At 48.2% G+C, this 20439-nt stretch overlaps 3 protein-coding genes across 4 annotated transcripts; 1 reads left to right on the forward strand and 2 right to left on the reverse strand.

Annotated features, from left to right (window-relative positions):
• Window positions 1-1704: 1704 nt before the first annotated feature.
• Window positions 1705-2647, reverse strand: S100a14 (S100 calcium binding protein A14). Its single transcript, XM_035451206.1, has 2 exons — window positions 2136-2647; window positions 1705-1925 (listed from the first exon to the last, which is right to left on the reverse strand). Exons 1-2 carry the CDS (start codon window positions 2319-2321, stop codon window positions 1788-1790), a joined length of 324 nt encoding a protein of 107 aa, XP_035307097.1. The 5' UTR covers window positions 2322-2647; the 3' UTR covers window positions 1705-1787.
• Window positions 2648-5516: 2869 nt separating this feature from the next.
• On the reverse strand, window positions 5517-14755 carry S100a13 (S100 calcium binding protein A13). 2 transcript variants are annotated; one of them, XM_035451207.1, is made up of 3 exons: window positions 14607-14755; window positions 13517-13704; window positions 5517-5755 (listed from the first exon to the last, which is right to left on the reverse strand). In XM_035451207.1, exons 2-3 carry the CDS (start codon window positions 13667-13669, stop codon window positions 5612-5614), a joined length of 297 nt encoding a protein of 98 aa, XP_035307098.1. In that variant the 5' UTR covers window positions 13670-13704; window positions 14607-14755; the 3' UTR covers window positions 5517-5611. The 2 variants fall into 2 exon arrangements, with proteins under 2 accessions (XP_035307098.1, XP_027249161.2); XM_027393360.2 differs by having other exon boundaries at window positions 13517-13709; window positions 14607-14730.
• A 104-nt stretch (window positions 14756-14859) lies between these two features.
• On the forward strand, window positions 14860-19920 carry S100a1 (S100 calcium binding protein A1). The gene is made up of 3 exons (XM_027393363.2): window positions 14860-15436; window positions 17496-17649; window positions 19588-19920. The coding sequence occupies exons 2-3, from the start codon at window positions 17509-17511 to the stop codon at window positions 19729-19731; spliced, it is 285 nt and encodes a 94-aa protein (XP_027249164.1). The 5' UTR covers window positions 14860-15436; window positions 17496-17508; the 3' UTR covers window positions 19732-19920.
• The last annotated feature ends 519 nt before the right edge of the window (window positions 19921-20439 follow it).

A 20439-nucleotide genomic window follows, 5' to 3' on the forward strand; every position in this document is an offset into this window, starting at 1 on the left:
CTACTCCAAAGCAGCCTGCACTTCACTAGCCCCAGGTGGTCCCTCAGAACCTGGGCAGTAAGCAAAACAGATGTCCTCCAGCCTGCACTCTTCTCTTCCCAGCCTTTGACCAAACTTCCAGCCTTCTTAGGCCCCCAACAACAATGCCCCAATTTTAACTAAGAAGCAGTTACAGAAGAGATTACATCACTCGTTATCATCAACAAAAAGACTGGAATGTCAGATCCCAAAGAAACCCCCAGACACATGGCTAACTGTGGTGCCTATTTAGCCTACCAAAGCCAGGCTCTCTCCATTGCAAGTACCTGATACAAAGTCCTGGCTCCTCTCAGCACTTCTTACCCCCACTCCCACCCTAAACCTCTCCAGCCCTTGAGCTTTGCTTCCCTTTCCCCAGCTATGGTTCCTATATAACCCGCCATTTTTGCCACATGCTCTCTTGGTTCTTCTTTGTCCTCTTGGTCCTCGCCTTTCCTGGTCCCCTCTCTTGTCCCTCTCTCTTCTCTCATGGCTGGGTCTATTCTGCTGGCCCTGTTCAGTCTGGACTCTTCCAGATGCCTCTGGCTGCTCTCTCCCTCATATCTACAATAAAAACCTTCTCTTCCACCATATCAATGTCCTCATTTTCATTCAACTTCCACTTACTAGGTACACACGGTGTCAGGCTTTCCAGTAAGAACTTCGTGTGTCCCGTCCTCCTCCTATGAGAGGACTATTCACATCCCCATGAGGAAACACACTATAAGCGAGTGCCCAGAGTTCAGTCATAAGTGGCAGTGTTGGGATCCAACTCCAGCCAGGCAACCTGTTTCTTGGTGCCTATTTCCCTTGACATTGGTCATCTGTGCCCCAGGACACATGTTTCATCCCTTTCCCCAGGTGTGCCCACATGCCTTCATCTCCTATCAGAGGACCAGTCCAGGGAAGGAGGAGCCTGTCTCTCTGAGAGGAATTCCTTCTCTAGCTTTTAGGACTGGGGCCACCCTCAACCCAAGTCCATGGAGAGAAGTGAGCCCCTAATCTCTTCCACTGCCAACCATTCCATCTTCATATCTCCTACCCACAAATGGCTCTGCCATTTGCCCCCAAAGAACCCCTCATCCCTGGATCCTGAATACTGGGCAGAAGAGAGGAACAAACAGTCAAGACAACATTCTTTACTTTTTCCAACATTTTTATTAATCAAATATTATAAAATAACTATCATCCATAAATGCCCAAGCACCTAGCTGGTCCTGAAGTATCATCCTGCTCAGCCTCTTTTGCAACTCTGCTCCTGCTTTCCCCCTGCTCCAACCCAGAGACCGACCCTGGAAGGAGGGTGGGGCAGAGCTGAAAGCAGCAAGGATGGCACAAGGCAGACAGTACAGTTTAAGTTGGACAAGATTAGAAGGGGTAGGTTCTCAGACACCCTTTTCAGGACCAAGTATCCAGCCAGCTTCCCAGCCCCACTCTTCAGATCACTTCCCATAGCCCAGTTCCTTTCTGCCCTTCCCCTACTACCAAGGGCTTAGCCCTTACCCCACCAGGATCCCTGCATATCTTCTCCAGCCCCAACCCACCCCCTGAGCTCCCCTGGGATGAGGACTTCTGGACCCAGGAGCTCCACAGAGCATTCCAGATAAGTGCCCAGAGCCCACAGGGAAGACTGTCCTGAGCCTGGACCTTACAGAGATGAGGAGAGGTGCAGGCTGGGGAATGGGGTGGGGGGGAATAGAGAGTTTTATTTCCAGGCCCCTGGAAATCCCCTGCCCCCAAAACCCCCAACAAGTTCCAAGAAGAGGTCCTCAGCTCCGAGCAATAGGGCTCTCCATCTTCACACTCCTTGCTGCCTCTCCAATCAGCTCCCAAAAGCTTCCAAACTCCAGTTTCGAGTCATTACAGTTGCCCAGGTTGGCAATTTTCTCTTCTAGCCCACAGTTGCTCTGAGGACAGGAAAGACACCACAACTCAGCAAGACAGTACCTCTAGATCTTCCTGCCCCACCCTGGCCTGGGGCGAGTAGGAGGACAGGAGCCTACGCAGAGTTGGCAAGAGGGAAAGGCAGGGGTTACCAGCGCCAGCTCCAGTGAACTCTGGAGCGCTAGCTTGGGAAGTCAAGGGTCTGGACGGGGTGGGATCCACTCCCTCAGTACCGGCATGAGGTGTGGCAGCTGCTGGGTAACCAGGTCTCGTAGTTCAGCGGGGGTCAGTGTTTCCTTTCCACCCTCCACAGAGTACTGATGGAAGTTCTTGATGAGGGTCTCAATGGCCCTCTCTACATCACTGAATTCTTGGGCATCCTGAAGATAGCAGACACAACCCACGTCATGAGTGTCCATACACCTACAAAACCCTTCTCAGGAGCCTTGGAAAATCAACAGGATAGAAAGCAGCTAGAAGACACTCTAGAGCCCAGAATCCTGCCCCACTCCCTTTACCTCAGCCCAGCCTCCAGGCCACAGTGGCCTCTGCCCTAAGCCACAGATTAGGTAAGTCTCACCACCCCAAATCCCAGGCAGGGCAGGCCCCAGCATGTGCCCAAACATCCTATTTCCAGAAGAACTCCATTTTCATCACTCCGTGTAGGCATAAGGGAGGGGATTGGGGGCTTTCTGGCAGTAACTACAGGGCAAGGCCTAGGAAAGAAGCTGAAGTCATGGGGGGCATGAACCCTCATACCAAGAAGAGAAGAGTGTAAGAACAGAAAGACCAGCCAGATGAATGGGCCCACCTCGGCATTGGCTGACCGACACTGTCCCATGGTGCCTGGTACACTGGTCCTTCCGTGAGTTAGTTTTGTCGTCTGTCCTATAGCCTGCCCCACAGGAGCTGATGGCTCATGATCTGCCTAGAGGAAGGGGAGGCCTTAGGTGAGGGGAGAACTCGTCATTCTTTTTTTCATGGCCTCTTTTGGCTGTACCCAACATATACCTTCACCTAAGCAGTTGGAGTCTACTTCACACAGATCCCGTTCCTGCCCAAACTCCAGGAGCTAAAGTCACAGCTCCTAGGCCAACCCACTCAGAGGGAATCCCCCTGGGCCCCACCTCAGCTTCATTCTTCCTGCCTCCTCCAGCCACCCCTGTGAGACCTGGGCAAGAGAGGCATAGGGTACTCCCATCTAGGTGGCAGACGATGGACTTTCTTACCTGCTGGCGGCTGCAGAGACGAGATGGAGGAGCCAGCTCACCTGAGCTCAGCTCTTATACCTGGGGGAAGGGAGGGGAAGCCAGGGGCAGGGCCAGGGCCTTATCCCTCAGCCACCCCAGCTATTGCAGCCTCCTGGGCTGGGAGCCAGCTTTGTGAGCCCCACCCTCTACAGTTCTAGAGTCAGTCCCCACCCCGACCATGAGGAGGAAGCCATGGAGGGCTGGATATGGGATACCCCTGGCACAAGATCACCTGGGAAGATCACCTCCCAGGGTCACAGGGAGAGAAGAGAAGGAAGGCAAGGGGGTGCAGAAGGAACCTTACGTGGGAGAGTAGGAACCTGAAGTGGCTATGGGGCAGGGAAGCAGAGGGAGTCTGCATGGAAAGGAGAAGCAAGGGCTGATCAAGGTGGGTTTGTGGGATGAGGGGCTTGAAAGAGGTCCCAGGTCTCTGTGCCTTGACTCTCTTCTCTCCTCTCCCTCCTAACCAGAGTTAATTTGGCTAGTAACGCTCAGGCCTGCTGAAACCCAGAGCCAAGACTTTCCAAGTCCTGACAGCACGGAGATGAAAAGGTAGAAAGAAAGGGTCAGAGCCGTGCACCCTGACGCTGGGAGCACACTGAGCCTTCCCTGATACCCTGCCAGCTCCTTGCAGCAACCCAGGGCACCCGTGTGCAAGGCTCAAAGAAGTTGCCTGACAAGTAACAACCTCTCCAAACTGGTTGGGCTGCCACCTCCTCCCTCCCTCCAAATCCTACCCCTTCCCTGAATAGCATATCAACACCAGCCCTCCAATCTACTACCCAGGAACCCCGGGGGTTGGTGAGGGGGACCCTAAATTGTACTTCCTGGGACTGTGGCCAACCCAACTAACCCTCCTCACCTGCCCAGGAGCTAGGACCTAAACTCATGGACAAGGACAGACCATGGAGGAAGGTCAGTAGAAGGATGGCATGGGCCTGGAGTCAAAATCCCCTTCCTAACTATGAAATCAGAGCATCTATCCAAACAGTCTTCCTTGTGTCACCCATTAGAGGTGCCCTGTTCTTCTGGTTTCAACTGGGGATTCTTCCACAACAGTCTCATTTGGAGAACTCATCTGAAGGGCTTCCGTTTGGAGACCCTACAAGGGTCTTGCCATCAGAGGGCTTCTCAGAGTCCCTTAGCCTGAGTTTCCAATGAGGAGTCTGGAAGCCTCTCAAATGCCTCTGCCAACTTCCCCTCAGAGAGCCCAGAGCTCTGAGGTCCCTCTGGGGCCTCTTTCCTAGCCTGAGATGGGGAATTTGTCTCTGCTAATTTTCCTCTGGTTGACTAGCTGCCCCAAGTGGACACCCACAGTTACAGCAGTGACAGCCCAAGAGGCTTACATCATTGCCACACCCCTACTCTCTCTAGTGGTGAGTTACACAAACCACTTGCCCCTCAAGTCAGAGAATGCAGGGTGGAGACAACTCTGTCCCTAAACTCCCCATATTTCCACAGCCCCCTCTCCCTGTCATATTCGAGCAGCACTTCTCCAGGCCAATTCTAGCAATTCTTGCCTTTGTAACCTAACCTCCCTAAAAATGTTTCCTCAAAGCCAGGAGTGATAGTGCGCCTGTTACCTGTGAAGCTGGGGAAGGAAGATTGCTGAAGATAGCAAGACTCTATCTTCAAACAATAACAAGGGGACTGGAGAGATGGCTCAGCAGTTAGGAGCACTGGCTGCTCTTCCAGAGGACCCACAGTTCACAATTGTCTATAACTCTAAGATCTGACACCCTCACACAAACATAAATGCAGGCAAAACACCAATGCACATAAAATAAAAATAAACAAATTATTAAAACAGTAACAGCACAACACAAAAAGAAAGAAAAAAGCTAAAAGAGGGCTGGGGGTGTGACTCCTTCCAATTGCCTAACATGTGCAAGATCTTAGGTTAATCTTCAACACTGCAAAAACTAATTGAATGAATTAACCTTAACTGCTGTGACAGTTAATTAGAGGTATATGAGTAAAATGTTTAGCAGGCGTTCATTATTATCATTACCAGCCAAAGAACAAACTCCAGGAGTTATATGGGGGAAACTGGGAGCTAGAGCCATGGAGCTGAGCCCCAGGAACGGCCTGCCTCAAATATCCGTATTTTTCACTGATCAACTAAGCACCTACTTAACGCAAGACCTATTGCTATGACACATTTGCTCAAGGGCCTGAGTTCTGTCCTCAACACCAGAGGGACAAAAAAAAAAAAAACCTCATTGTAGGTAGAATGCTAGATGTTGTAGGATATTTGAAGATGAATCACAGTCCTTGCCTTCAAAGTGCCTACAATTTTCATTTTTTTCACCGCAGATAAAGACCCTTTCCCTGGTCTCAAGAAAAGAAATTCAGATAGAAATCTGTGTTTCAAGAAGGAAGTTTTTATTTGGGGGAGTGGAGTTCTGCCTGGCCCTGCCCAGCAGGCCGTGCTGGGCCCCCATCCCAGCAAGCAGGCTTTACTTCTTCCGGATTTCCAAGGCTTTCTCCTTCCTGATTTCCTTCGCCAGTTCCCCAATCAGTCTCCAGTACTCATTGAACTTCAGCTCCGAGTCCTGGTTCACATCCAAGCTCTTCATCTTCTCGTCAAGAGAGCCCACGTCCTACAAAGACATAAAAGGGTTAGAAACTAGGGCTCTTGAGGCAGAGAGAGTGGGAAGAACCATCAGGTGCTTCTCTCAGACATCGATGCCTGCCCAAGGATGAGGCTGTAGACCCAGGACTGCACTGCCTGAGGTCCCACATCCAAGGGACACCAGCAGACCCTGTGGCTGAGCATAAGCTGTCTTCTTCCTTGCATTACTGCCAATACTGCTCATTTGCATCATCCTAACATCTCAACTTAGTCACCACCGAGTAGGTCAGAGGAATAGCAAAAACACTGAGGGTGTTTTCTAGGGTGCTCTTGACAAAGTATCTCATGGCTATAAAACCAATGGATTCTGTAAGCCCTGATGAAAGGATTTGTTGCCAGATAAACAATTTCAACCATAAGTGTCATTGTTGAATCACTGGTGGGTGTCAGATTGAAGAATGTCTCACATGGAGCTTGATTCTCAACATTGAGGGGTTTCTTGGGAGGGGGTTAGATTCATTCATTTTATTTTATGTGTATTTTGCCAACATGTGATATGCATATGTATCACATGCATGCCTGGTGCCCACAGAGATCACAAAAAGATCACAAAAAGATCACAAAAGGATCTCTATTGCTGTTAAGAGACACTATGGCTGGGCGTAGGTGGCCCATGCCTTTAATTCCAGCACTTGGGAGGCAGTGGCAGGTGGATCTCTGTGAGTTCGAGACCAGCCTGATCTACAACAGGTATTTCCAGGGCAGCCTCCAAAGCCACAGAGAAACCCTGCCTAGAAAAACCAAAAGGGGGGAGGGGGACACCATGACCTCGGCAATTTCTTATAAAGGAAAACATTTAATTGAGGTGGTGGCTTACAGTTCAGAAGTTTATTCCATTATCATCATGGCAGGAAGCATGGTGGCATACAGACAGACATGGTGCTGGCTATATCATGATCAGAAGGCAACAGGAAGTGGACTGTCTCCCTGGGCATGACTTGAGCATATATGAACCCTCAAAGCCTGCCTCTGCAGTGAAACACTTCCTCCAACAAGACCATTCCTACTCTAACAAGGCCACACCTCCTAATAGTGCCATTCTGTAGGGAGACACCCTAGCCCTGCCCAATAGTCCTGGGACAGGTACCAGGTGGACCCGGGACTCGCCCATAAGGGCGTGGTGAAGGAAAGCCGGGGTGACGTAAGGGAGCTTCTTAAGGAGCTGCACGTGGGGACCTTGGCCCCTTTTGTTCTGGCCGTGCTTGCTGGGTTCTATAACCTAGCTCTGGCCTGTGTTTTGCCCTGGTGTCTTCTTGAATAAAGAGATTCAAATCCTTACACCATTCCCTTTGGGGGCCATTTTCTTTCAAACCAACCAAGGCTACTCTCTGAACAGAAGTTACAGATGGATCTGAGCTGCCATGTGGGTGCTGGGAACTGAGTCTCAGTCCTTTGCAAGTGCAGTTTACCTAACCACTGAGCAATCTCTCCAGCCTCCATGTTTAACATTTGGGTAAACATCTAGACAAAGGCAAAGATCTGCCAAACAAATCTCTAGCACTTGAGAGGCAGAGGCAGGTGGATCTCTCTGAGTTCAAGGCCAGCTTGGTCTGCAGAGAGAGTTCCAGGACAGCCAGGGCTACACAGAGAAGCCCTGTCTCAAAAAACAAAACAGGAGGAAGAGGAGGAGGAGGAAGGAAGGAAGGAAGGAAGGAAGGAAGGAAGGAAGGAAGGAAGAAGAAAAGAAGGAAGGAAGAAAGAAAGAAAATATAAAGAGAAATCCTATTTAATATTTTTTAAGTGAAGTAGCACGTATGCATAAATGTCACAATTAGGCCTCCTCTAAGAAAACTGAATTAAGGAATTGGAAAATAAAAGCCAAATTTCTCCCTCTTCACACTAAGCATAGAAAGTTAATTTGGGTTCTACCTGTTTTTGGTTTGTTTTGAGACAAATTCTCACTGTATAGCCCAAGCTAGCCTTGAATTCTAGCTCTTTATCCCACGTGGGAGTGTACAGGGCTAACAGATTAGAATGCTGTGATTTCAAAGAGTTGGAATGTTGCAGATACAGGGCTAAGATCATTTTGGGCTATTTTTAGCCCCTTAGTCTTTTAGCCACTTAGCACTCACCTTCTGTATCCCATTTAACCTCAGGTAAAACCTTTGGAAAGTATTAACTTGCTGCTAGCTTTCACCAACGTAAAGCTAAGCATGTCATCAGATAGCTTATAGCAGCAGCCTGATCTACAGAGCAAGCTCCAGGACAGGCTCCAAAGCTACAGTGAAGCCCTGCCTCAAAAAACAAAAACAAAAAAATATCTATAGCAGTGACCTCCCAGCTTTGCTTTGCTGTAAAATCTGCCTGGCCTGATAACCTCACAAATATAATCAATAAATGCCTTGAATTAGTACTTTCCTCTGTTCTGGGACTCTAAAAACTTCATGGGGCTGCTGTGGGACAATCTTTGTACACTGTAAATATGTATTATTCTCATGGGTTAATAAAAGAGCTGACTGACCTTATTGCTGGGCAGGACAGCCAGACTAGGAGGACGCTGGGAAGGAGGGCAGAGGCTAAGGAGATGCCATGAGCAAGCAGGAAGGGAAATACATACATGAGGTAAACAAGCCTCAGGACAGCACATAGATTAATGGAAATAGGTTAATTTAAATTGTAATAGTAACAAGTCTAGCTATTGGCCAAACATTTACAATTAATAAGTCTCCGTGTGGTTATTTGGGAACCAGATGGCGGGAAAGAAAAGCCCACCTGCAGCCTGGGAAGACAGCCCAGTTGGCAGAGTGTTGGCCTAGCATGCACAAAGCCCTGGGTTCTGTCCACAGCACCACATAAACCAGGTGTGACAGCACAGGCTGCAATCCTAGCACTCAGGAGGCAGACACAGCACCTCCTGTTATTGGACTCTTTTTAACATAAAAAAAAGAAATAGTATGAGCTGGGTATAGTGTCAAATGCCTGTAATCCCCATCAGGTGGGAGAGCCAGACAAGAGGACCACTGTAAATTCAAGGCCAGCTTGGTATAGTGAGTTCCAGATCAGCCAAAGCTACATAATTAGAATCAAATAAATTAATAAAATGCCTTGAAACTTCTTCTTAAAAAATAAACCTGTGAGACTCACCAGCAAAATTCTGAAAAATAAGAATTTAAGCCAGCCAGTGGTGGCTCACACCTTTAATCCTAGCAGTGGGGAGGCAGAAGCAGGTGGATCTCTGTGAGTTTGAAGCCAACCTGTTTTACAGATCAAATTTCCGGACAGGCAGGGCTACACAGACATAGAGAAACCCTGTCTCAGGGATTAAAGAGAAAAGAGTTTAAGTAAATCCAAATAGGTTGTAGTGCTCTTATAATCCCAGCATTTAGGAAGCCGAGGCAAGAAGATTGCTGGGAGTCTGATATCAGCCTGTTTTAAGAGTGTGAGGTGAGCCGGGCGTTGTGGCGCACGCCTTTAATCCCAGCACTCGGGAGGCAGAGGCAGGCGGATCTCTGTGAGTTTGAGGCCAGCCTGGTCTCCAGAGCAAGTGCCAGGATAGGCTCCAAAGCTACAGAGAAACCCTGCCTCAGAAAACCAAGAAAAAAAGAAAAAAAAAAAGAGTGTGAGGTGAAATCGGTTTGAGAATACACAGTAAGAAAAAAAGAAATGTGTCTCAACATTTTTTTAAGGGGGCTGGTGAAATGTTCCAAGACAGCTAGGGTTACATAGAGAGACCCTGTATCAAAAATAAAAAGGAAAAAAAGAAAAGGAACGAGAAAAAGAAGCTAGAAGGGGTGACACAGGCCTTTAATCTCGGTACTTGGGAGGCAGGTGGATCTCTGAGTTCAAGGCCAGCTTGGTCTACAGAGTGAGTTCCAGGATAGGCAGGGCTATACTGAGAAGCCCTGTTTGGGTGGGGGTGGAGAAGGGAAGAAGAGATATAGGTGTGGTGGTGTCCACCTTTAACACTTGGGAGGAAGAAGCAGAAGGATCTCAAGTTCAAGACCAGCCTGGGATATACAGAGGGATTCTGTCTCAAAAAAAAAATAAAATAAAGAAAACAACAGGGCTGAAGAGATGGCTTGGTGGTTAAGAGCATGGGCTGCTCTTCCAGGGGATCTGGGTTTGATCCTTCGCACCCACGTGACTGCTAACAACAGTCTGTAACTCTAGTTCCAGGGGGTCTGATGCCCTCTTCCAGCCCCCACCAACACTGTACACACATGGTACACAGATATGCACGCAGGCAAAACACACATCCACATCAAATAAAAAAATAACTATTAAAAATAAGGCTGGGCACTGGTGGCCCACACCTTTAATCCCATCACTAGAGAGGCAGAGGCAGGAGGATCTCTGTGAGTTCGAGGCCAGCCTGGTCTACAGAGCAAGTTCTAGGACAGGCTCCAAAGCAATATAGAGAAACCCTGTATCAAAATAAATAAATAAATAAATAAGCAAAAGATTTCTGTGTCGATGGCACTCCCAAGAACATCTTGAACTTTCTAAGACTTGCCTGACTTTCTGCAAGAAATCTGGCAAGCATGAACCCTACTATTGTGGGATATTTTGATTGCCCTCTGACACTCCCAAGACTTCCCAATAAAGTTATACCTTGAATCAGGGGGCAGAGCCAGTGACTAGCTGACCAGGATTGTCTAAGAGAAGCCAGACATGAAGAGGAGACAGGAGGTACAAAATGGAAAACAGGTAATGCCAAGTAGCAGAACATAGATTAATATATATGGGTTTATTTAAGTTATAAAAGCTAGTGGGACCAGCCTAAGCTAATGGACAGACTTTTATAATTAAGAAGCCTCCATGTCATTATTTGGGAGCTGGCTGCCAAGACAGAAAAAGACTCATTATATATCACAAAGTGACACAATACAGAAGAGCAAGGATTCTCTGTGTGCCCGGGGAAAGTGGCCCTATGACAGACTACAGTGGGCAGAGTAAGCTTACTTCCCTCAAAAAGGTTAAAACTGCCAAGAAGATTTCACTAAGGCTTGAGTGTTGAGCCTACTGTGGATCTGACAGGATTTTGTTTTATTTTATCTCTTAAGAGATAAAAGCATTTTGAACTGGGAAGTGAAAAGAAGAGAAAGGGCCACGTAATCGAGCTTTAAGCTGATCTTGTTATGAATTCCAGCACATTGTAAACTAATATAAGTGATCCAGAAAAAGAAAATGTGACTTGCAGAGGGAAAGGGGAATCGCTGCAGGAGCAAGAGTTCTAAGTAGGTGAGAGGGAATGGAATCCAGAACACCAGCAGAGAGCTGCCTTGGAGGCATAGACAGATCATCTGAGGCACGGAAGGAAGGCGTGGTGGATGCTGACCCAGGAGATCTGCGGATAGGGAAGCACATAAAACCCTCTTGATTGCTTATTTTTGAAGTGAATTAATGTCTCAGTGACAAGGAGAATGTGGAAAGAGGTACTGGAATCTGAGGAAGGGAAAGTTGTGTCCCAACTATTCAAAGGGAAATACAGACTTGCTTAGCATTGCCAAGGGTTCCTCTGGAGTTTGTGAGACTAGTCAACTAGTCAACTACCAGTGCCTCTAGGTAGATTAGCTCTCCAAGTGCAGACACAGGTGGTGGATTTAGGCAGAAATGTAGGTCTGTGGGGGTCCTGACTGACAATAGAGAGACAGAATCAAGGGGTTTGCAAGCATGGTTATAATGATGCCTCTTAGAACATGAACTAGACAAGAAGAGCCATGAGGAGATGAAGCTGATGGGTGAAAATGAAAACGGAGCAGTCTCCTGGTGACGGTGGTGCACACCTTTAATGCCAGCACTCAGGAGGCAGAAACAGGCCGATCTCTGTGAGTTCAAGGCCAGCCTGGTCTACAGAGCAAGCTCTAAGACAGCCAGGGCTACACAAAGAAACCCTGTCTCGAAAAACCAAAAAGAAAAAAACAAAACAAAACAAAAAAACAAAACCACACAAATGTGTGGCTTCAAATGGTGGTGTATTCCTTTAATCCTACCACTCACTGTAACTCCAGTCCCAGGGGATCTGATGCCCTTTTCTGACCTCTGCAGGCACCAGAATGAATGTGCTGCATGTGCACACAAAATAATAAATCTTTTAAAAAATAACACAAAAACAAGAAGTGGAATAACAGATGATGATCAGACAAAGGGAGGCTTGAAGAAGTTTTGAAAGCCTCCAGGAGCTGGACAGTTAGCACATTTTTGGCTAACGAAGCGCATACAGTTGAATCAAGCACTGTGATGGCTATTGAAATATGAACTGTTGAACAGAAAACGGAGGTGTAACATGATAGATCTTTAGAAGACAGATATAAGGAATTGATTTTGTTTTGTTTTGGTTGGTGTTTCTTTGCATATCCCAGTCATTTGTGGAACTTGTGCTATAGACCAGACTGGCCTTGAACTCAGAGATCTGCCTGCCTCTGAGTGCCAGGATTAAAGGTGTGTGCCACTATGCCCAGCAGGCCTCTATTTCAGTTCCCAGAACCCACATGGCAGTTCACGACCACCTGTAACTCCATTTTCAGACGACCTGGTGATGCCCTCTTCTGGTTTCTGTGGGCACCAAGCACACAAATGATGCACACAGACACACATGCAGACAAAACACGCATACATATAAGGTGAAAATGGGAAAAATGTCAGTTCATATTCAAGTTGGGACTGGTGGGACACACCTATAATTCCAGCACTTGTGAAGTAGAGGCAGAAGAATCAGAGCTTTGAGGACAACCTTAGTTACATGAGACTGTCTAAAAAATAATGATAATAATAATCCAAGAGCTGGGCATAGTAGCACAATCCCAGAACTTGAAAAACTGAGGCAGGCTAGGCCCGCCTGGACTACATAGCAAGTTCCAGGTCAGCCAAGACTACACAGTGAGACCCTATCTCAAAAAAAAAAAAAAAAAAATCCATATTCACACACTCTTTTTTGTTGCTGTTTTTTTGTTTTTGTTTTGTTTTGTTTTGTTTTGTTTGAGACAGGGTTTCTCTGTGTAGCCCTGGCTGTTCTAGAACTTGTTCTGTAGACCAGGCTGGTCTCAAACTCAGAGATCCGACTACCTCTTCCTCACAAGTGCTGGGACTAAAGGCATGAGCTGGGACTAACGCCATATTCACACATTCTTATGTGGCTGTTAATTTTCATAAAGGATTAAAATAAACTGTTAAAAGACTAAAATAGCACACAAACTTAGAGTCAATAAGTTAGAACCCCCCAATCACATCTGTAGAATGAGCCCCTGTATTGATGAGATTCACACAGGTAATGGGAAGTAATCACAGATGCTCTTCATAGACCTGGGTACACTGAGAATATGGCTTACTATGACTTTATGTGGCATTTGTTGAGAAAGGGTCTCCCTAAACTGGTTTCAAATTCCTGATCCTTCTGCCTCAGCCTCCTGAGTGCTGGGATTACACACATACAGGCAGACAGCACCATTCCTGGTGTAGTTTTATTTTTGTTAAGCCTCCTTCTAGTTCTTACCATCTGTAAATCTCTGGGAATGCACCTCTGGGTCCAGTAGTATGTTGAGAAAATGAGACTAGAGAGACACAGGCCAACTCAGGTACTCAACAATATTGTTTGACAGGAGAACAGAGCCCAATAACACATTCCCATTTTCAACAACACAGCATCTTTGCTCATCTAGTTTTTACACACAAGGGAAATACAGAACCACCTACACACTCAGTCACTCACATTTTTTTTCTGCCACATTATCTATTCGGTGTCATCACCTGGTATACATAGACAGTCTCTGTCCCAGAGACCTCTACCAACCTTTAGCAAATGAGGCAACTGCTCGGTGACCAGTTCCTTAAACTCATTGATGCTCAGGCTACCTTTTCGTCCTTCCCGCCCTGCAAATGTGAAGAAAGTGGTGACCACAGTCTCAATGGCTGCCTCCAGTTCCGTCAGCGGCTCCGCTGCCATTAGTACCACAAAGTAGGAGCTGATGTCCTCACAGACTGACCTCATGGAGCAGAAAGAGACCAAGAGAGTTAGGGATCCCAATATAGGTAAGGTGGCTGCCTAAAAAGGGTCCGTGTGGGAAAGATGAAAGGGTCCAGAATGGACAACTACTTCAGTTGAGGTTCACTTTCAGAAATTATTTTTCTCTTGACTCTTATGTCTGTGTGTCCTTCTTAAGTGTCTGTCTTAGGGAATGCCTCTGCATTGGTCTCTCCATGTGGCAACCACTCTACCTTCGAGGGTAAGTGTCTGTCTTAGGGAATGCCTCTGCATTGGTCTCTCCATGTGGCAACCACTCTACCTTCGAGGGTTTTTCTTTAGAGTCTTCTGAGTGTGGTAACATCCAGGGTGGGGTCTCTGTTCTAATGGCTCTTTCTTGCTGTCACTCCCTGTCTTAGGGTCAGGAAGTCGTTTGTCTCCAATGCTTATTTATGTTGAGACCAGAGTCTCTCCTCGTAGAGAAGCCTAAGGTTGGCGAAGAACCAACTGAACTCAGGTCTGGCTCAATCGGGCCAGACCCATCTTCTCTGCCCCAATCTCTACCTCTTCTAAGGGGGTCTCAGGGTGCTCAGCACCAGACCCCACCGACCTTCCCCACTCCTGTCCATGGTTGACAAGGTCCAGAAAGGGACTCTTCAAACTCCTCAAGCCCACAGCCCACAAGGCGTTTGGCATGGACACCCAGTGCCATCAGGGCTCCAGGAAGGGAAGAAACATGCCTACTCATCCCCCTCATTTCTGTCCACCCACCCACATACTCCCGCAAGGATCTTTGCCTGCTTTCCTAAAGCCACTTCCTGAATCTCTGCCTGAATCCGCTTGGAAGGAGGAACCTGGGAGCTGATAAAGAAAAGAAGGTCTCCAGGCTCTCTGCAGAGTCAGGGAGAGAGTAACTCACCCAGGAAAGGAGTTGGGATGAGATGCGCAAGCAAGCCGAGCTAGAGCCTCAAGGCTGAAGTTTTTAAGCACCAGGGACGGGAGAGAGCCACTCCCAAGTCCGAAGTGTCAAGTTTCCGCCTCCGCTGATTCGGAAAAGAGGGGACCGCCCCTGCTGTCACTAGCCATCCCAACGCTGCGCCACACGTCCAAGACAGAGCCTGCTCAGGAGGGACCTTAGGGTGCCATTCCTCCCAATTATGGGGGCTAATCAGGAGTCGGGGGGGGCTGCTACTACTATTTGGAAAAAAATAAAATAAAAACACTTGGGAAATTCAGCGCTGGAAAGCCCCGTCTGAGAAACCAGAGACCCTGCAAAAGATCCTTCAGTCCAAGGGCACTCGGAAAGCCCCAGGCTGAGGCTCCTATAATAGAACCCCAATTAAAATTCTTCGCTGAGTTCCGAGACAGAAACCCCTCTCGGAGGCAGGCGCACAAGCTAAGCACCCCTCGTCAGAATTCTCCCCTTCCCCTGCTCAGCCCGCACCACGGCATCCTTCCCAGGACTTCTCTTCCACCTCCTTCCTGCTGGGCTCGGGGAGTGGGTGCAACCAAGAACGGAAAGAAACATAGGGCAGCCCGTTCTCGCCTGGGAGACAGAGGGCGCCTCTGTCCACTTCTGGCCCCTTGCCCTTCGCGGTGTCATTTGTGAAGGGGTGGAGCCGGTGGGGAGGAGGGTCGGCCGGGAAGGACAGCTAAAGACAGGTCTCCCCACACCGCTCCAGGTGCCACATTTGCAGCTTGCCTGTCTGTCTGTCGAGAACCTTCTCCCACTTCAGGCCCAGGCCAACCGTGAGTATCCTACCCTGACTAGCATAGATCCCTGGCTTAGCCAGCCTGGAGGAAAGGGGTTCTCAAAAAGACCCCAAGAGCCCTGGAAAAGGATACAGTGTGCCGCGAGGGTCTGGCGAGGGACTGGAAGGAATCAGTCAAGGGAAGTTTGGGATCTAGGGGAGATAAAGTTTGCAAAGTAGTGAGAGGAGGTGAAGTGAAGGTCGGAGAGCTAGGAACTTGGAGAATAAGGATGCCACCCAGCTTCCAAGTCACCAGACCTTCCTACACAGAACCCTGTGTCTCCTGACAGGTACCCCAGTCTCTAGGTGTCCAGAGGGAGGAGAGGCAGCCCTGCTCCTTTAGCGTAAGAACTAGAAGGCTGCTCCTGCCCCCCTCTCCAGCCTTGTCCCTGCTACCCCTAACCAGCCTTGCCAAGAACCAGATCCCAGGTTAGTCTAGGAGCAGGGGGTCTGTGGCACTGTGCCCTGTCCCATCTCTGCCTTCTCAAGAACTCCTCCTTATCCCTTTTTCCAGTCCTGACCCCTGCTTCTCTCTCCCCAATTTTTTTCCTCTTTGTTTTTCCACTTTTGCACCCCTAGGGCCTCCCCTTCATAAAATTCCAAGCTGCTGGAGGGCTCCAGGCAAACCTCCAGGTGCCCCTCATAGATGAGGATGGTAACTGAGCCATCCAAATTCCTCCCTTGAGTACCCTCTTATCCCTTTCATCAGCAGGGCTTGGGTTCTATCTCCCCCTGTCTCTGTGACAACTGCTTCTTGTGACTGGAGTTCAGGTGACAGTCACAAGGGCTCCATTGAAGCGCTGGGATGTCATCTAATCAGGACCTATTGTCCAGTATACCCAGTGGTGAGGAAGGATGAGGACACCTGAGCTGAGACACCTGAGCTGCTGCCCCTGAGACTATGGAAAGCATGACCCTCCTGGAGCCACAGGACGGAGGCCCCCTTGCATGCAGTCCCTTCTCAATAGACCACCCCATTCTTCTGCACTTGCCCAGCCCCTTGAGCTCAAATGACCCAATGCACTCAGTCCTTTATTTAACCCAAACCAGCCCTATTCTGCTCCCACTGTAGCTACACAAACAGAGCTGGCCTGAGGCAGGAATGGACAGCATCAGGGACAATGCCTTCAGGTTAGCTCCCTCGTTAGAAGCTGTCTCCAAGGAAAAACCTCAGACATTTCCCTCTCCCTTCCTTCTTCCTACCTGATGAACACGGGTAGTTTTGCAGAAGAGATGAGTAGAATAGGAGGTAATGGGAAGTATACCCCAGAGAAGCCAAAATGACATACTGAGGAGAGAGGGGAGCTAGGCATGGTAGCTCAGACCAGTAATCCCAGCACATGGAGACAGGATTACCCACAAGTTGAGGGCCAGCCTGAGCTAGTTCCAGGACAGCATAGGCTATAGAATGTGACCCTGCTATAAATAAATAAATCCCCAAGCACAAAAAGATGGAGATAGAGCCAATTGGCCTGGGCTTGATCCTCAATGCCTAAAGAGGAAGACCCATGCTGCTGACAGGAAGAGCCAAAACAGTGAGACGTCCCTCCCCAACAACTCTTGGGTCTCCCACTCAGACTGCCTACCCCCATCAGCTCACCAAAGATACCAGACTTCTTCTTGGAGTAGGCAGTAGAGACATCAGCTCACTTACTACTAAGAGCAAAGTTTGACTGTGACAGGCCTGGAAGGTAAAAATAGAGCTAGAAGGCTGCCTGGTCCTGTGTCCACCCATGCCTGCCCCACCCCACCCTGTCTCTGCCCAGGCAGCCAGGAGCCAGCCACTGAATGTCTGTTGCAGGCTTAAGACAGCCCAGTTCCTATTGCTCAGTCTCCCTGCCCATCCCTCTGAAGAGACCCAGAATGATGGATTGGATTTAGGTGTGCTAGGGTTTCTCCCACATTTCGAAATCTCAATGAAAGATAAAGTACAAGTTGGGGGGGCATCTTGTAGCTGTTTGAGCTGTGAAATCAGGGTCAAATCTGAGGATTCCCTTACCCAGGACCCAGATATCCTAAACCTGGTTTACAGCTTACTTCCATCGTTGTGGGGGTAGGTGTGCTGCTGAAATGGGCTCTGAGCTGGAGACTGCCATGGAGACCCTCATCAACGTGTTCCATGCCCATTCTGGCAAGGAGGGGGACAAATATAAGCTGAGCAAGAAGGAGCTGAAAGACCTGCTACAAACCGAACTCTCCGGCTTCCTGGATGTGAGCAGAGGGTTGAGGTACAGGGTGGAGGAAGGGGATGGGTGCCCCTGCTGTATCTATCCCTCCCTCACCCCGGGCTCAGTCCAGCCATCTCCCTCTTCAGTTCACAGGGTTCCTCTGTGTCACAGCCCTAGCTGGCCTGGACCCTCTGCTACTCATAGCTAAGTTTTTCCAGGCTTCCTTGATGCCTCCCTCGAAAGTCAAAATGGCCCAGTTTACTGACTACCTGTCAATACTAGGCTCTGAAGATTTATCACTAACACTACCCACAGCATAGAATGGAGTCATGGCCAGGCAGTGGTAGTGTATGCCTTCAATCCCAGCATTCAAGTGGCAGAGGCAGTTGGTCCTGTCTCAACTAGATGATGGAACAAACTTAGTAGCCTTACCCTCTCCGTGGAGCAGATGGAAGGAGGGGAATGTAGGGAGTGGGAAGGAAGGAGGGAGAGGGACTGGGATTAGAATGTAAAAAGTAAATTAATAAAAGAAAATCCAGGAGCGGGCTCTCAGTGGGGCACGCCTTTAGTCCCAGCACTCGGGAGGCAGAGGCAGGCGGATCTCTGGGAGTTCAAGGCCAGCCTGGTCTTCAGAGCGAGTACCAGGATAGGCTCCAAAGCTACACAGAGAAACCCTGTCTTGAAAAAAACCAAAAAAAAAAAAAAAAAAAGAAAGAAAAAGAAAGAAAAAAATAAAAGAAAATCCAGGAAAAAAAAAAGCGGGGGGCAGAGGCAGGTGGATCTCTGTGAGTTTGAAACTAGCCTGGTCTACAAAGTGAGTTCCAGGACAGCCAGAGCTACACAGAGGAACCCTGTCTCGAAAAACCCCAAAAAGTAAAAACTATGAACTCAAAGAAATACAGAGCCTTAGAATTGTGGAGATTAGTACACTGGAGTCACATGGCTTCTCTACGGAGGTGGCACTTGAGCCATTGGTTTCCACTGGAAGTTTGTAGGTAAATTAAGACATTGTAGGAGGTGTCCACATGAAAAAAATCATGGAGGAAGGGTGGAAAGTATGCTCAAAGTAGCTTCCTTTGACTGGAGGATGCAGAGAAGCAGTAGACAGATGCTGACAGTCACCACATACAAACCTCCAGCTTTGCTAGGCTTCCCTGAAGCTGTGGCCCTGCTATTTTGTTGCTGTGTGACTTTTGTTTATACCCCAACTCTCAATTTGTTTCTTCTCTGTAACCAAAGCAGTGGAAATGCCTCCACATTATTTGCTTCAGTGTTAAAGATAGGCTGGGTAGCACACAAAACAAACAAATAAAAAAAAAAAAAAAATACTGGCACCAAGGCAGACCGAGTAAGACCTCAGGTTCCAGGCCAGCCTGGGTTAAGTGGCAAAAACTGGGGTTGTTTTTTTTGAGACAGGATCTCACTATGTAGCCCCAGCTGGCATGGAACTTGCTCTTTAGACCAGGCTGACCCTGAACTCAAATTGATCCACCGCTTCTTTGCCCACTGAGTGCTGGGATTAAAGACATCTGCCACTGTGCCCTAAAGTGATCTTGTGTTTGCTTTGGGGATTTTTGTTTTGTTTTTTTGTTGTTGTTTTTTTTTGGGGGGGGTGTTGAGACAGGGTTTCTTTATGTAGACAAGGCTGGCCTTGGCCTCAAACTGAGAGACATCTGCCTGCCTCTACCTCCCAAGCGTTGGGACTAAAGGTGTGCACCACCACCTCCCGGTTGTGTGTGTGTATGTGTGTGTTTATTATTAAAACAAAGTCTGTCAGGTTCCTAGTGTAGCATTTGTCACATTGTAGACAATCATGTATGACAACTGATATTAGTATTAACTCAGCTAGGTTCTGCACCCAACAGTCTGTAGTGCTATAGAAGACTCCCATAAATATTCTCTCACTTGCTCATTTCTGCCTCCTCAACCACTGTGCAGGCTCTAACTTAGTGAGATAAATTTCCATCTCCTCCTTCCACAGGTCCAGAAGGATGCAGATGCTGTGGACAAGGTAATGAAGGAACTGGATGAAAATGGAGATGGGGAGGTGGACTTCCAGGAGTATGTCGTGCTGGTGGCTGCGCTCACGGTGGCTTGTAACAACTTCTTCTGGGAGAACAGTTGAGCACTTGGGGCTAACTGGCAGTGCCCTTCCACTTGCCCTTATAAGACTTCCCCTTTATCCTGCTTTCTTTCTCCTTACCCCACCTATACCTCATGTCCCCATCCTTGCTCAGTCTCCTACCAAGGGTACCAGAGTGGTGGCCCAGGTCTGTCACTCACTCTAATAAAGTCTTCCCTCACTAACTGTCAATGTCTGTCTCCTCTGGGTCAGGATATGTGTGAAGTAAGGGGTGCTCAATCCCAACACTCCTTGTCTTGGAGAGTTTATGTAATTAGATCTTATTTAAGGAACACTCAAGACCCAAAAATGGAGGTGTCCAAAGTTAACTGAAATTGAAGTGCCACTGGCTTCTCGGGGACTTGTATAAGTGATTTTGAGTTCCAAGCCAGCCCATACTACATAGCCAGATTCTGTCTCCAAAAACAAAAACAAACAAGCCATCAAAACACTGAAGAATGGTCAGAAGGGTGGTGGCACACTCTTTTAATCCCAGGACTCAGGAGGCAGAGGCAGGCAGATCTCTGTAAATTCAAGGCCAGCCTGGTACATAGAGTGAACTTCAAGACAGCCAGGGCTACACAGAGAAATCCTTACTGGAGTGGGGAGGGGCACACAAAACAAAAAACAAATGAAAGAAAGGAAAACACATCAAAGTCATTTACAGTTCTGAACACAGGAACTGGGTGGGGGGATTTAGCTCAATAGGTT

The sequence above is a fragment of the Cricetulus griseus genome (assembly GCF_003668045.3).
Source record: "Cricetulus griseus strain 17A/GY chromosome 1 unlocalized genomic scaffold, alternate assembly CriGri-PICRH-1.0 chr1_0, whole genome shotgun sequence".
Classification (NCBI taxonomy): Eukaryota; Metazoa; Chordata; class Mammalia; order Rodentia; family Cricetidae; genus Cricetulus; species Cricetulus griseus.

Coding starts and splice junctions, on each gene's coding strand:
- S100a13 (XM_035451207.1), bottom strand. CDS start 13,669: ATGGCAGCGGAGCCGCTGACGGAACTGGAGGCAGCCATTGAGACTGTG. Junction 5,756..13,516: donor AGTTGCCTCATTTGCTAAAG/GTTGGTAGAGGT, acceptor ATGTCTTTGTAG/GACGTGGGCTCTCTTGACGA.
- S100a14 (XM_035451206.1), bottom strand. CDS start 2,321: ATGGACACTCATGACGTGGGTTGTGTCTGCTATCTTCAGGATGCCCAA. Junction 1,926..2,135: donor AGCTGCCACACCTCATGCCG/GTACTGAGGGAG, acceptor TCCTGTCCTCAG/AGCAACTGTGGGCTAGAAGA.
- S100a1 (XM_027393363.2), top strand. CDS start 17,509: ATGGGCTCTGAGCTGGAGACTGCCATGGAGACCCTCATCAACGTGTTC. Junction 17,650..19,587: donor AACTCTCCGGCTTCCTGGAT/GTGAGCAGAGGG, acceptor CTCCTTCCACAG/GTCCAGAAGGATGCAGATGC.